This window comes from Littorina saxatilis, linkage group LG17, assembly GCF_037325665.1.
Source record: "Littorina saxatilis isolate snail1 linkage group LG17, US_GU_Lsax_2.0, whole genome shotgun sequence".
NCBI classification, from domain to species: Eukaryota; Metazoa; Mollusca; class Gastropoda; order Littorinimorpha; family Littorinidae; genus Littorina; species Littorina saxatilis.
In genome coordinates, this window is record NC_090261.1 from 50,112,234 (window position 1) to 50,128,526 (window position 16,293).

Below are 16,293 nucleotides of genomic sequence, written 5' to 3' on the forward strand. Positions count from 1 at the left end.
ATTTCAGCTTGGTGGCTTAAAAACTAATGAGTGAGTTTGGTCATTAAAAATCTGAAAATTGTAAAAAAAATATTTTTTTTATAAAACGATCCAAATTTACGTACATCTTATTCTTTATCATTTTTTGATTCCAAAAATATATAAATATGTTATATTTTGATTAAAAACAAGCTCTGAAAATTAAAAATATAAAAATTATTATCAAAATTAAATTGTCCAAATCAATTTAAAAACACCTTCATCTTATTCCTTGTCGGTTCCTGATTCCAAAAACATATAGATATAATATATTGGGATTAAAAACACGCTCAGAAAGTTAAAACGAAGAGAGGTACAGAAAAGCGTGCTATCCTTCTCAGCGCAACGAATACCCCGCTCTTCTTGTCAATTCCACTGGCACTGCCTTTGCCACGGGCGCTGCCTTTGCCACGGGCGGTGGAGTGACGATGCTACGAGTATACGGTCTTGCTGCGTTGCGTTGCGTTCAGTTTCATTCTGTGAGTTCGACAGCTACTTGACTAAATGTTGTATTTTCGCCTTACGCGACTTGTTGCTTCTTGCCTTCGATTATATGTCCCATCGGAATTTGGTTGAGGGGGACAAATGTCCCATTGCCTTTTTCTCCCAGGCAAAACCCTGCAAACCACACACAGACTCACACTCATACACACACAAACACACTGAGTGAGTCTATGCACACCACAACACCATCACAGGCAAAAGACCTGTTTGGTTGCTGATGTTTTTTTTTTTTACACCATCTCAATCATCAGAGGGTGTCGATCTTCACAATTGCGGTCACTGACCCCAGATCAAAGTCTCGTAACAAGAGCTGCCAAGTACAGTGGGAATCAATGCAGGCAAAAGACCTGTTTGGTCCCTGAAGTTTTTGTTTTTTACACCGTCTCAACTGTCAGAGGGGGCCGATCTCAGCAAAAGCGGTCATTGACCCCAGATCAATGTCTCGTAACAAGAGCTGCCAAGTACAGTGGGAATCAATGCAGGCAAAAGACCTGTTTGGTCCCTGAAGTTTTTGTTTTTTACACCGTCTCAACTGTCAGAGGGGGCCGATCTCAGCAAAAGCGGTCACTGACCCCAGATCAATGTCTCTAAACAAGAGCTGCCATGTACAGTGGGTATCAATGATCTCTGATGTTGGTTTTTTACACCATCTCAGACATTTCTTTTCTTTCTTTCTTTATTTGGTGTTTAACGTCGTTTTCAACCACAAAGGTTATATCGCGACGGGGAAAGGGGGGAGATGGGATAGAGCTACTTGTCAATTGTTTCTTGTTCACAAAAGCACTAATCAAAAATTTGCTCCAGAGGCTTGCAACGTAGTACAATATATTACCTTACTGGGAGAATGCAAGTTTCCAGTACAAAGAACTTAACATGTCTTACATACTGCTTGACTAAAATCTTTACAAAAATTGACTATATTCTATACAAGAAACACTTAACAAGGGTAAAAGGAGAAACAGAATCCGTTAGTCGCCTCTTACGACATGCTGGGGAGCATCGGGTAAATTCTTCCCCCTAACCCGCGGGGGGTATCTCAGACATCAGAGGGGGCCGATCTCAGCAAAAGCGGTCACTGACCCCAGATCAATGTCTCTAAACAAGAGCTGCCATGTACAGTGGGTATCAATGGTCTCTGATGTTGGTCCCACACACTTTCCTTGCCTCTCAATCATTACTTGCGTTCGAGACATTGGGTTTTTCCTCAGTTCCCATTACTTGTATAAATGACACGGTGCTTCCTGCCTGAGCCCCTGTTACTTAATGTTGAAGACCTCGGAGATTTGGTCGCTGACAGCAAGAAAGTGGGGTCTGGTCTCTTCCAGGTGCTCAAACCAGCTGGCAATGGTTGGGCACTTGGCATCCTCTACCACACCGCCCACAGCCCACATGAAGCTCAAGCGAACGTAGATGGTCACGTCTGCCACTGACACATTCTTCCCCTGAATGCACGCTGCACTCACCTTGTCCTTAAAAGGAAGAGTGAAGAAAAATAGTTCACCAACAAAAAGGAGAAAAAATAATGAGTCCACCCAAACTTCATGCTTGTGCAGTGGAACCCTCCTTTAAAAAGCCCACCCCATCGCCCCTGATTTCAGACTTCTCCCTTTGTACATTTTCTGTTCATAACCTCTGTAAATTTACTGCATTTTTAGACTTCCTCAAGAAAAGTGAAGTAAGAACACACACTATTAGAGAGAGAGAGAGAGGAGAGAGAGAGAGGAGAGAGAGAGAGAGAGAGAGAGAGAGAGAGAGAGAGAGAGAGAGAGAGAGAGAGAGAGAGAGAGAGAGAGAGAGAGAGAGATGAGTACCCCGGGGCACAACTCTTCCATTGTCCATGGCACAACTCTTCCATTGTCCATGAAAAGACCTGACGGAGTTGTTTCCAATCATTGTCTATTCCTGGACATCGACTCACATGCAGGTGGGACTCCAGGTGCTTGAGCCTCTCGCGCAGCAGTTCCCGACACTGACCCTGACGCTGCATCACCTCCCTGGCCCTGACCACCACCTCCCTGTGCTCCTTCTCCACCTTCTCCAGCACATCTGCATTACCCTGCCCGGTCAGCAATCTGTTGATGACAAACCACAGCAATGATGAGATGGATCGTATAGTCACTTTTTGGGAATTTTCAGAATAAATCATCCATTTTTCAAAAAATGTTGGTGCTAGTTCTAAAAATAACCATGCATTTGACTTATGCTTTTTAGCTTAAAAGTACATCAAAATATTGCAAAATAAATGTGCAAACAGCCAGTTTTAATGTTTCGAGCCATCTCTCCCCGCCAAGACGTCACTTCTTGAGCCTCTCTTCCAAAGAGAAACCTCTGACGTTAAGGGCTGAACTAAATGGCGTCACGTAAACATTCTCTCGAGTAAAAATATTTCAACTTCCGCACCCCCAGCTGAAGCCTGATTCTGAGTGTAAATGCGTATATATGTGCATTCAAATTATCAAGAATTAAAAACACGTTTTATTCCAGAAAAATACTCTTATCATTCACTTGATTATCTTTTTGTATGTAAATGTGCAATTAACAAACCTTTCCTGATTGTTGACATATAACTAACACAAAATCTTTCAGCACTATATGTACGTACCCGTAGACAAAGCACTGGAGGATTGAGGGGAACTTGGATTCATACATGGGATCCTTGCCAAGGGCATAAAACTGTGCAAGATCCTTGCTGAACCTGAAAAAGACAGAAACATAAAAGTGATCTTTATTGATTTGTTTTGAAAACTGAAAAATCATGCACACCAGTCTCCCTTTTAATGTAATCATAATGAGTCAAAACCCCAAAACTCTATGCTGTTAACTTTACAAATATGATTCTCTTTGCGACGGGCGCAGTGGCAAGACGTTGGCCTCCTAATCGGGAGGTCGTGAGTTCGAATCCCGGTCGCTGCCGCTTAGTGGGTTAAGAGTGGAGATTTTTCCGATCTCCCAGGTCAACTTATGTGCAGACCTGCTAGTGACTTAACCCCCTTCGTGTGTACACACAAGCACAAGACCAAGTGCGCATGGAAAAGATCCTGTAATCCATGTCAGAGTTCGGTGCGTTATAGAAACACGAAAATACCCAGCATGCCTCCCCCGAAATCAGCGTATGCTGCCTGAATGGCGGGGTGAAAACGGTCATACACGTAAAAATCCACTCGTGCCAAAAACATGAGTGAACGTGGGAGTTTAAGCCCCTGAACGAAGAAGAAGAAGAAGATTCTCTTTGCTCACATGCGAGTCAAAACCCCCAAACTCTATGCTGTTAACTTTACAAATATGATTCTCTTTGCTCACATGCTGGAGCTTGTACAAACACTCTTTTTTTGACTTCCTGCTCAATCCTCCTCTCACTCTTCACCCATGGGTATCATGTGGTATCCAACAGGGCTGACTCAACTTTTCTTGAACTTTTGCTTGACACCCAGTGTTGTTGCCAGCCTGAGAAGACAATAGGTCATTTGGACCTCCCTAAAAAAAAAAAAAGGTCCAAATGTCCTGGCTTTAAAAAAACAATAGGTCCAAATTGTACCGCCATACCTTTGATCAGGGCCTAGCATTAGAAAAAGTGAGTTCAGCTTACAAAGGCGGGGGTCTGGGGGCCGCTGGAGGCCCCCAGTGGGGTCCAGGGGCAAAGCCCCTGGTGGGAGTTCGGGGGGCTAAGAATTTGAAAAAAAAATTGAGATTTTTTACCTAAAATGACACCCCCCCCAAGAAGATTGAGCAACTAAATTATGCCTTCACCAACAAGCAAAACACAGACAGAAAACAAGAAAACTGACAATCTTGTGTTATTTGGCCTAAAAGTGCCATTCCCACTTCCAGGAATACCTGGATTCTTTGTCACTGAATGGCTGACCACGTTCAACAATTTTTTAATGTCGCTTTGAGACATTATTTCAAGTCTAGAGCCACAAAACACCGGCACAAAGCATGCTCGCGCGATGCCAGAGGAAGTGCGTGCTCAAGGAAACTGTTAAACCGATTGAGAATTGAACCGAACGGCGCACAAAACAAAATCTGGTACCGTTTGGGTTTACCGTTTGGGAATAACAGGTTTTTGCATTTCGGCGTACACCAAATTGAGTGCCGCGTACTGGAGATGTTATTTCGGCGTAAAGTACGCCGAACGGCTTACAATGCTAGGCCCTGTTTGATACATGCAATGCAGAATAACTCGCGTTTTTCCCTATCCTTCTTAATTATTCTGAACCTGTTTCAAGTCCTTTGGCATTGCTTTGATGTCGCTTCCTAGTTTTAATTGTTCATAAACTTTGCAAGGAGAAAGAGCCTGACATTCCTGGCCAACCCTTTCCAATACAGTGCCCGGTGTGCGAAGGGATCCTGCCTGATCTTTGCATTACCATGCCGTAGTATTATATTGATGAACTTTCCGCTGTTTGCGCCGTTTTCGGTAAATAAGTACACCGGCTGGATCGGGTATTTCCGTAAACGCAGCCTCGAGTGTCAATGACGACAAACACGGACTCGGCACCGAGTGCATTTTCACTTGAAGTGAACATGAGCATTTCGATCGGGGTTTGTTTTCCGACTTTGCAACTCCCATTTCATTCTTTGCAGACCTTGTCCGCCTTGTACGAATATGTATCGGTCAGTTGACCACCAAAACGTATAAAGTATCGATCCATCGACCGGACAAGGCTAGGTCCAATGCGTCAAATCAGAAAGGAATGCGTCAGAGACCGAAGACCGAGGCCTGAGGCATGGGAATTGAAAATTGTAAAAAAGGTGGAAAATTTAGAACTGAAGACGCGAAGCGTCAAGACGACGGCGCGAAGCTCCTAGCCTTACTAGGGGGGTCCGGGGGCATGCACCCCCGGAAAATTTTTTTCTCCAAAGAACCCAGATGGTGCAATCTGGTGTCATCTGAGCTCCAAGTTTGCCATTAAATTCTGTTTTTAGAATCAGAGTTTTTAGTACAACAAGAAGAGCAAACGCTCGATCGAGTCACTTTCGCAGTTCTGAATATTATATGAGGCATCAGATGGACAGGAAGAAATTGCTATTCACAACACAATGAGTCACGTTCACATAAAATTTGAGCCCGGTCACTTTTATAGTTTCCGAGAAAAGCCCAACGTTAAGTTGTGTGTTGCCGAACAGAAAAGGCTAGTTATCTCCCTTGTTTTTCTGATAACGTTCGTAAAAGGCTACAGATGTAAATACTTTGATGTAAAGAATAATCCTACAAAGTTTCAATCACATCCGATGAACTTTGTCAAAGATATAAAATGTCTAATTTTTCCTTTGACGCTGACCTGTGACCTTGAAAAAGGTCAAAGGTCAACGAAACCATCGTTAAAGTGTAGAGGTCATTGGAGGTCACGACTAAACAAAATATGAGCCCGATCGCTTTGATAGTTTCCGAGAAAAGTCCAACGTTAAGGTGGTGTCTACGGACGGCCGGCCGGATGGCCGGCCGGACGGCCGGCCGGACAGACTAACACTGACCGATTACATAGAGTCACTTTTTCTCAAGTGACTCAAAAATGTACCAATTTTTGCTTTTTTGAAGAACAAAAATATATACATGTATTATATGGTTTAAATTTGTAAAAAAAAATTGATCTGTTGAGACAAACAGGAAAATGTAACTTGTAACACAATCTCTGCAATCTGGTTTACTTTCAAACATAAAAGTTCAATAACTGAGGCGGGCGGTAGCAGTGCGTGAACAAAGTACGGAAAGTTTTCGCGGGCTTTTGCGCAAAGGCCAAAGTGACCGGTGCTTTTTTTGTGTGCCTACCCCCTTTATTTTTTCGGCGGACAATTTTGCATTTTCGGCGGAACAAAAAAAAAATTCGCGGACAATTCCCATGCCTGGCCTGGCAACAACACTGGACACCTGTATTTTATTCCAACACACTGCCTCCCAGAACACCTATCAAAAAAGCCAGAGTTTCGGCTTTCAGCAAATCCACATGCACCCAGGTTCCCACCCCAACTGCAACTTACATTTTGACCAAGTACAGAGAGATGAGCTTCATCTCTAACAAGGGGGCTAACTCCTGGTAGCCCATGGTCTGGTCCCAAGCCTGCCAGCACTGAACCCTGGCCTTTTCCAGAGGAGTTTCAGAGAAAAACCCTGTGCACAAAGAAAAACACACCTTTAAAGACATACCTTTCTTCTTGTGTGAACTATCATGTAAAATACCATACATCTTTGTGGTAAGAGCATCCTCATGATCCTGCCAAGTGAACACACCCCAAAAGTCAACAGTCCAGCTGTGCCCTCTGCACCTTGGGAATTGTTTTCCTGAATCAATTTGGCAGATTGACGTACGAGTCAATTACAAAATTAATCCATCAACAAATTCCCACTCTTCGCAGAAACATGAGGCTGTTGATTTTTGGTGCGAGTACAAGCACAAGGATGTCCTCAACCTAGGTGAAAGCCTGCACGGATCAACCGTTTGTTTGTTTGTTCGTTCATGGGCTGAAACTCCCACGGCTTTTACGTGTATGACCGTTTTTACCCCGCCATTCAGGCAGCCATACGCCGCTTTCGGAGGAAGCATGCTGGGTATTTTCGTGTTTCTATAACCCACCGAACTCTGACATGGATTACAGGATCTTTTTCGTGCGCACTTGGTCTTGTGCTTGCGTGTACACACGGGGGTGTTCGGACACAGAGGAGAGTCTGCACACAAAGTTGACTCTGAGAAATAAATCTCTCGCCGAACGTGGGGACGAACTCACGCTGACAGCGGCCAACTAGATACAAATCCAGCGCGCTACCGACTGAGCTACATCCTCGCCCTACGGATCTACAGTGACTTGCAAGAAAGATATCTTCAAAGAGGCTCATGAGCTTACTTTTAATTTCCTTTGTTACCATGAATAGTTTTTCCGTCGATTAAACACACGCTTGCCCTCGCACTTATGGTCAGGTCAGAGTTTTCTCGGTATCATTTTTCATATTTCAGTAGAAAATTGTGCAATAAAAGCCATTGTCTTTTCTCGTTTTTTGCATGATAGTGGAACCCCCCTTTATAGACCTCCAAAAATCTGAGAAAATCAGGTTTTAAAAAAAACAAAAAGGAAGTAAATTTGACTTTTTGAACAGAGAGTAAGGTCTTAAAGAGTAAGGACTTTCTTAAAACGTAAGGTCTCCAAAAAAGGTGGATGTCTTGAATTTTTTTTTTTTTAAAGGGTGGTGGGTGGGAGGAGTCCCCTGTATCACCTTTCTTGTTCAAATTTTAGTTAAAATTGCTCCCAAACCGCACACTTACTTGTCGTTGGAACAAAGCAGGCATCAACATAGTCCAGGACTGCTCGAATGCCAACGACCTCATGGCCTTTGTGATAGATGCGGATCAGGCCACCAGATCCAGCCCAGCGACCAACAACATCATACACAGGCAGCTGGTAGGTTTTGAAATCCACTCCCTACAAGAAAAACACACACTAAAATGCATACACAGGGAGCTGGTAGGTTTTGAAATCCACTCCCTACAAGAAAAACACACACTAAAATGCATACACAGGCAGCTGGTAGGTTTTGAAATCCACTCCCTACACAAAAAACACACAAAAAACACACACTGAAATGCATACACAGAGAGCTGGTAGGTTTTGAAATCCACTCCCTACAAGAAAAAACATAAAAAATACACCCCCACTAAAATACATACACACACACTCTCCCTTCACTCAATTCCCTTCGAGGCATGTAAAACAAATAAAGATGTCCCTCTGATCCCTAGGTGCAAGGGCTGTCATTGCATTGTGCTGCACCTGTGAACAGTGGACCCCTAAACCAACCCTAAGCACTAAACGTCCGCTTCCCACAGCATGCAAGGCTACTTCAAAGGTCATTTGTCAGGTGTCACCAAACACAGAAATTTACCGGACACATTCCCCTACAAACAAAATATACAAGACCTCCGAGTCATTCTACCAAAGGTGCATGTGACTAATAATTAACACCCAAGCATCCACACACACACACCTTGTTGCTCCTAGCTTTCTACTGGGAGGAAGAAATGAAAAATTTCAATGGTAAATTTTCATTTGATTAATATACTTATCCAATTCTCATAAATGCATTGACTTCAATCTCACATGCTGGATGTCAAAAAACTACTCAAATTACCTGCCCTTGCAAGGGTGGTAACCAAGCTAAAAACAGACGCCATAGCCGTTGCTATGCCCTCTCCCACCTGGTTACCCATAACCCACCGCGCACCACGTGAGCGCAGGCATCCGGAATAATCATTCGAGACTTCTCAAAAACCCTTAGGAAATTAAGTAGCGGGGATGGATGGGAGGGTATTAAGGGGAGGTACTGGTGTTAAAAGTGATTTTTTTTGTTTCTTAACTCTTGGGTCAACAAATGTTTCAGAATTTAAGTACTCAGTCCATCTCCTGAGAAAATGAAAAAAAATAAAAATTTGGACCATCGGTTGCCATGGTAGCAGTCCAAGATGGCCGCCAAACTGCCCCTTTTTAAAACCCTAAGGCTTTTTTAAAACTGCATGAAATTTTGTTTTGATGCTTGTTATTTATACTTTAGCACAATGCCGAGAAACTGATAGAGTCGTTTTTTGATATCTCAAGTCATTTAAAAAATATCAGTGATGAAAGTGAGTGATGTTGAGTTTCATGAAAAAACGCCCCCCAAAACGGTATAACTTCTCAATAAATATTTTTTTCAAGAAATCACTCTATCAGTTTCTGCAAAATAACACACTCAAGATGTATGCAAAGTTTCAACAACGCAAGTTCATAAGAAAAAAAGCCTTAGGCTTTTGAAGTGACAAAAAAGTAGTTTTGAGAAAATACACAAAACGCGAAGAAAATGTATTTTTTGTACACAAACGTTTATGAAACATGTAACAAAACAACACAAACAAAACAACAAGTCTTGCTTAGTTCCACAAGAAAAACAGAAACTAAATTCAACAAAATTTAAAATAACAACACCCAGTGTTCTGCAAGCACCAAGGAAACTGTTCGAAGGTCACAATGATCAACTGTCATCCGTTATGTTCACGCTGCGTAAAGTATGCCCATCCATAACTCCCAACTTGTTATCAGTGAAGCCTTTTATCTTGGACCTCTTTTGGACTTGCTTTGAATAATCAGGGAGTCATATGACAGTGTCCTTTACTTTCTATACTACAATATTTGGGTTGACTTCTGTGAATTGCCTTGCAATGCCATGGGTACTTTGGAAGCTCCTCTCCAGCTTCTGCATCTGTAGAGACAACATAAATTCAAAATTAATATATGTCTATGACAAACTCATATACTGCTATTCACATTTTCCCAACAATGACCCCCCCCCCCCCCCCCTTACACACACATTTGAAAAAAGGTATTCTAATATTGTGATACATGGTAACACGATATTTGGGCGCATGCATATGTCAGTGCTGATAGTCAAGCAGTGAACAAAAAGATGTTGACAAATCATGTGAATGGTGCTATTAGGCAGTGCTGATCTGGTTTACAGCTATTGCACATACATTGCATGCAGAAACCATATGGTCTGCATGGGACGTATGACCACAAGCAATGTTCACTCACTGGGCCATGTGAATGCATGTTTGTTTGAGCCACAAGAAAACTGTGATCACAGGAGCAAGCTATATATAATATGCTCAAGAAAATAAATGAGGAAAGAACAGATGTTTTGCCCCAACACTGACAAACCTTGTGACAACCAAGCTTCACAGTAGCAGCACATAACTGACTAAATTTGCATCCTATTCAGTTTCTTTGCATCAGGGTGTTGTTACTTAGATTCTGTTCTTCAGCATAAAACAGTCACACACACACACACACACACACACACACACACACACACACACACACACACACACACACACACACACACACACACACACACATAACCAAACAAATATATAAACTTCTACATGTTTGTCAAAAGAAGAAAAAAATACATACCTACTACCATCTTGCTTATCAGCTGCTTGGAATCTTCCCTGCTCTGCTTGGGCTAGTATTCACTGCACCAGATTTCCCAGGAGATGCAAGTTGCACCATGGCTGAACATAGTCATTTTTGTATTGATTGTTCTTTTTCTAAGCAGTTTATTTGCTTTTTTCAAGAGAAAAGATATAGGGTCTGCCTTCTCGTTGCCATAAATGGCAAACTCCGTGTTGTCCTTATTGCCGTACGCATTCCGCTCCGCAACTCTAAAATAAGTCGTGGCTCAAAACACTCATGGCAACGTGCTTCAAACGTACACCACCGGTGGTGATTTCTTGCTCCATCTCAGCTGTTGCAAGGGAAGCAGCATAGTTTCCAGCCAATTTTCATTCTGGACGAAGAAGAATGCACAAACTTGATCTTCCGATTCGTTCGTAGCAATAGCAGACGACACTATCGACTCGCACTTTCTTTTTAAACTTCTGTCACGCCAGCCTCTGCAACTGATCTGATTTTAGTCGATAATTATCTCCTTTGCGTGTCAAGCACTGAAATCGGGGCAAAACGTGTGATAAACTGAAGTTTCCACAAAGATATCCAAGGAAAATCGCAGCTGTAGATGTTTCACATCGCCTTTGGCGAGACCTGGCGGAAATCAAGAATATTGCATTCTGGGAAGGCCGAATCGAACCGAACGAGACCGAGCATAAACGAAGTTTAATATCCGCGATTCGATTGGTCGGTAGACAAAAATTTTCACACGGAATCTCCCGGAATCTTCATCGGTTGTCTTCGGCTCATTGGAATGTCTTCTAGTTGCTGTTACTAACGGCGCGAAATCTGTAAACGGAAATTCCCGTTGTCCGCGGTATGAACTGATTGTAGCAAAGAAAAGACAACTCATTCCAGTCATGCTAACGTGACCACCGTTGACGATGTGTTTGACTCACATTCACCTCTCAAACATACGCATTTTTTTGCTGTTTTGTGTTTGTTCAATACACAATTGCATACACATACATTGTTCATTTAGCCGTTTTGACCGTTTATGATTAATTCTGATCTAAAATCAGTACATCAGAGTAACCAGAAGAGGTTCAAAATCCAGAATCAGAAAGAAAACCGAAATGACCAGGGAACAAAAAAATCACTTTTTTCACTGTGGTGTCTGCCCTTAACTATGAGAATTGGGTAAGTATATTAAAATGGAAAATTTCCTAAATAAATTATCATTTAATTAATATACTTACCCGAATCACATTAGCATTGAGTCACCTGAGATGCTTATCACTGAAAAACGCTTACCCGGCTAAAGAATTTAAAGGGAAGCAACCCCATCACCAAAACGAAAGTGAAAGTAGCTTTGGTAATGGGCCAGTACACCGGGAGTTACCTCCCATACGGGTGTATGCCACGTCACTTCCTCTAGGAACACGTGCCTATTATCATACGGCTTTAAAAAAAAAATCTTAAAACCATAAGCGGGGCAGGTGGGAGGGAATACAGTATGTGATTCGGGTAAGTATATTAATTAAATGATAATTTATTTAGGAAATTTTCCATTTAATATCATATTCTTACTCCGAATCACATTAGCAGATAACATCAACAAGGCGGTGGGCTAGAAATGAATCAAAACTCACCATCAAGTTCTGGACAGGAACTGGCCTGCTGCTATGAGCGCTGGAAGGCCTCTGGAGCCATCCTGTCGAAGAGCTGTGACGTCCCGAAGATAAAAGTTTATGAAAACATCTTCGGAACGCCAATACGCAGTTGTCAGCACCTCCTCTAGACGTCTGGAGCGCAGAACTGCCAGAGAGGATGCCCACGCCCTCGTTTCATGGGCTCGGGCCGAGTCAAGTGGCAAGGAGGGCATAACCCCCCCCCTCTTTGTGCGACTCCACTCATAAGCCTGCTTGATGAGCGAGGACACCCACCGGGCCAACGTTACCTTCGACAAATCTTTCTCGCGCCTAGTAAGGAGAGAGATAAACAACAACTTCTGAGAACTAGACCGAATCGGCTGAGTCCGGGCTAAGTACAGACGAAGTGCCCTCACAGGGCAATTGACCGAATCGGGGTCATCCGGGGCCAACGCGCTGGTCAGAGCCTTAACTCTAACCAGCGGAGAGGCCTGCCCCGGAGACTGATTCTTGGCCAGGAAATCAGGCCGGAAACGCAAAGATGCGGAACCGTCCGGCTCAAAGGAGATATCTCCAGGCTGACCCGACAGGGCGTGGACCTCGCTACCCCGTCGGGCCGTAGCCAACAAAAGGAGAAACAGCGCTTTGCGAGTGACATTGAACAGACTGGCCTCGCTTAAAGGCTCAAAATCCGCAGAACGAAGGAATTCCAGGATTAAAAACAAGTCCCACTTGGGAGCGGGCAAACGAGCTTTAGCTTCCTTAAGAGCAGCCCCTTTAATGACTGCAGCTATAACGCCCCCGACTCGAACAGAACGACCAATCTGCTTAAGAGTCGCCGAGATAGCGGAGCGCCGGACCCTCAACGAGGAGACTGAGGCGCCCTGCGAAGACATGAAAGAGAGGTGGTTAGCGACCTGAATAGAGCGCGGAGCCACCGAACTCACCCCTCTAGCTGAACACCAGGCAGTCCATGCCTTCCAGTGGGAAGCATAAACTGAAGAGGTGGACGCTCTATGCGAGCGAGCCACCAAGTCCAGAGTCAAAGACGACGCCCCAGAGCGCTTCAGCGAGTCCCGAACAACTTCCACACGTGAAGCTTCAGAAGACTGGGCTCCTCGTGTGGAATGCCTGTTCGGGGCTGCACTAGTTCCCCTCGCACGAGTGCGAGAGGAATGGGGGGCCCTTGGGCGAGCCGAAGAAGATCTGGAAACCAGACCTGCGACGGCCACAGAGGAGCGACCAGAAGAAGAAGGGCCGGCTCCTCCATCTCCGCTTTCCGGATTACTCGGCTGAGTAACGGAAAGGGAGGAAAGGCGTACGCCTCCAGACCCGTCCAGGGAAAGTCCAGAGCGTTCACTCGCCATGCCTGAGGGTCCGGGAATGGCGAGACGAACACCGGAAGCCTCTTTGAGTACCTTGTGGCAAAAAGGTCCACCAGAGGCTTTTGGACCTGGGCCCAAAGGCGAAGCAGTGCCCCGTGAGTGATCGTCCACTCCGACTGAAGCACCGTACCGGAACGACTGAGCGCATCCGCCAAAGTGTTCAGCCTCCCTGGAAGGTACCTGGCCGAGATCGTGATATGATGCTGAAAGCACCACACCAGGATCTCGCAAGCCCTCTCCGAGAGAGACGGGGACCGCGAGCCTCCCTGCTTGTTGATGTACGCCGCCACTGTCATGTTGTCTGTAAACAGACGAACATGTTTGGCGTACAGGGAGGGCAGAAACTTGGCCAGAGCTAGAGCAACTGCCTCTAGCTCCAGCAAGTTGATGTGCCACAAGGACTGCTCCGTCGTCCACAGACCGGAAGTAGTCTGAAGATCTGTATGTGCCCCCCAACCCTCCCTGGACGCATCTGTAAAGAGGTCCAGGTCGGGGAGGGGCACGACGATCGGAACACCTCTGCAGACCCACTCCGTGTCCAACCACGGAAGGGTCGCAGACTGGAACCATCCCTGCAAAGGGATGAGGGCGTCCCAGTCCACCAGAGGAGAGTCCACAAACGGCTTCAGCGCGAACTGAAGCGGACGTTTGTGGACCCGGCCCAGTGAAACCAGAAGAGCCATAGACTCCATCTGCCCCAAGATGGAGGCGAGCGAGCGGATGGAAGCCATCAGGAGAGGTAAAGTGGAGCGAATCTGGGCTTGGAGCTTGTCCACCCTTCTCTGAGAAGGCTGGACAGTCCAAGCGACCGTGTCGAAAGACATCCCCAGATAAGTGAATGTCTGTGACGGGGTCAGCTCCGACTTTACCCGGTTGATCGAGAACCCCAACGAGTTGGATTCTCGAAGAACCGTCAGGGTATCCTGCGAACAGCCGCTCTGGGACTGGTTCATGATGAGCCAGTCGTCCAGATAAGCCCGCAGACGGATACCCTGGGACCTCACCAGTGCACAGACCTGTCTCACCACCATGGTGAAAATCCATGGTGCGAGAGACAGCCCGAAAGGGAGTGCGCGAAACTGGTAGATCTGATCTCCCCACCGGAAACGAAGCCATTTCCGGTCGGCCGGATGCATAAGAATGTGAAAGTATGCGTCCGTGAGATCGATCGAGGTCACCCAGTCTCCTGGGCGGAGAGAGTCTCGGACAGAGGCTGGCGTCTCCATCTTGAATTTTATCTCCCTCAAGAAAGTATTGAGGAGAGATAAATCCAACACGGGACGCCATCCTCCTGATGCTTTGGGAACAGCGAACAGACGCCCGTAAAATCCCAGGGAGCTGTGGACCCGAACTCTCTCCACCGCGCCCTTCTGCTCCAGGGAGGCAATTTCCGACTGCAAGACGGAACGTGCTTCCTGCGAGAAGGGGGGCTTGAACCGCGGAGGCACTCGGGTAAGAGGCGCCTTTTCCTCCCGCCAGAGTAGGCGGAAGCCCGATCTCACCACTCCCACAATCCATTGGCTGTCTACTACCGACATCCAACGAGAAAGTGCCCGGGAGGGGCCTCCCGCCATCACCAAGGTGGAGGGCGGGAGGGAGGTGAGATCGGGAGCGCTTCATTGGGGGTGTGGCTTACTTCCAGAGCCGCCACGCCCCCTCCCCGATGCCGTCCTCTTCTTCCCACCACGAGCGGCCGGCGGAGCCTGCCGCTTCTGAGCTGGCTTGGGGTTAGACGATGTCTGAGCCTGCTTCTGTTTAGAAGGCTGAGACTGTTTCACCCCCTTCAGAGTGTAGTCAAGGAACTGACTGTCCTTGTTTGACTGAATCTCCTTCTGTCTGGCATCCAGTGCCAGCGGACAGAAGAGAGACTCCTCTGAGACCGGGGAGACTCTCAAGGTCTCCCTAGTAGCCAGTTCCGTGAATTGGGACTGCGAGAGGAAGAGATCCCTCCTGCAGAGTACCGCTTGGGTGTACTGCAGGGAGGAAAGACGCAATTGTTCCTCATTGACCTTGGCCAATGCGGCCAAAAGCGCAGAGACATCGTCCGCATTCTGTTCTTCACTGAGAGTGAAAGGAACTAGCGAATCGGTCAATGCCCGAGACAGAGCCCGAACGAGAGTCTCCGCAATGGAGGACAGTTCGATCTGCCGACGTCCAACCTCCTCAGCAGAGAGGAGGGAAGCCTCGGAAACCGGCAAAACCGAATCACGCTTGATCGGTTTAGTCAGAAGAGGCAGCAATTCCCGGGAAACCGGAAGGGTAGCCCTAGGGATAGCAAAAGACGCCAGCCAATTCTGGCTCTGATTGGGCATGCCAAGCTTCCTATTGACCGTAGGCACGAAGGAAGAGGCTTGGGCAGCTGAAGCCACCCACTGCTGCGCTGATTCCGGAACTGGACCAAAAGGAAGCAGTAACGGAACAGGCACTGGCCGAATACCACTCCCCGCATGTGCTGGACGAACCAGTGAATGCGAAAGTTGGTAAGCCACTGACGGAGACTCGGCGAACCGGAAGGAAGAAACATCCTCCTGTGCCGGCCGGAAGTCCGCCATGGCAGAAGGAACGAATGATGCGGAAGAGTCCGCAGCCACCACCCCTTCAGGAAAATAACGAGACGTTACTTCCGCCGCGACGTCAAGAACAGACTTGAGCTTCGACGGAAACACGCCCCGCGACTCCTCGCTGACCACTGATGGAGCATCAGAATAGTCACACGTGGAACCATGACCGAAGTCACCAGTTCCGGAAGCAGAAGCATGCCCTGGCAAACCGGAAACCGGAAAAGCCTGAGCACTAACGTCATCCTGCCGCCCAAAATCCTG

At 46.2% G+C, this 16,293-nt stretch overlaps 1 protein-coding gene across 2 annotated transcripts in view; it reads right to left on the reverse strand.

Annotated features, from left to right (window-relative positions):
* Positions 1-212: 212 nt before the first annotated feature.
* LOC138953749 (uncharacterized) overlaps positions 213-16,293 on the reverse strand; it is a 39,744-nt gene continuing 23,663 nt past the window's right edge. For both annotated transcript variants that reach the window (XM_070325641.1, XM_070325640.1), the window contains exons 9-13: positions 7,779-7,935; positions 6,502-6,631; positions 3,125-3,217; positions 2,441-2,594; positions 213-1,991 (exon numbers count right to left, since the gene is read on the reverse strand). In XM_070325641.1, coding sequence (XP_070181742.1) covers positions 1,779-1,991; positions 2,441-2,594; positions 3,125-3,217; positions 6,502-6,631; positions 7,779-7,935 — 747 coding nt within the window. In that variant the 3' untranslated portion in view covers positions 213-1,778. The remainder of the gene's footprint in view (positions 1,992-2,440; positions 2,595-3,124; positions 3,218-6,501; positions 6,632-7,778; positions 7,936-16,293) is intronic.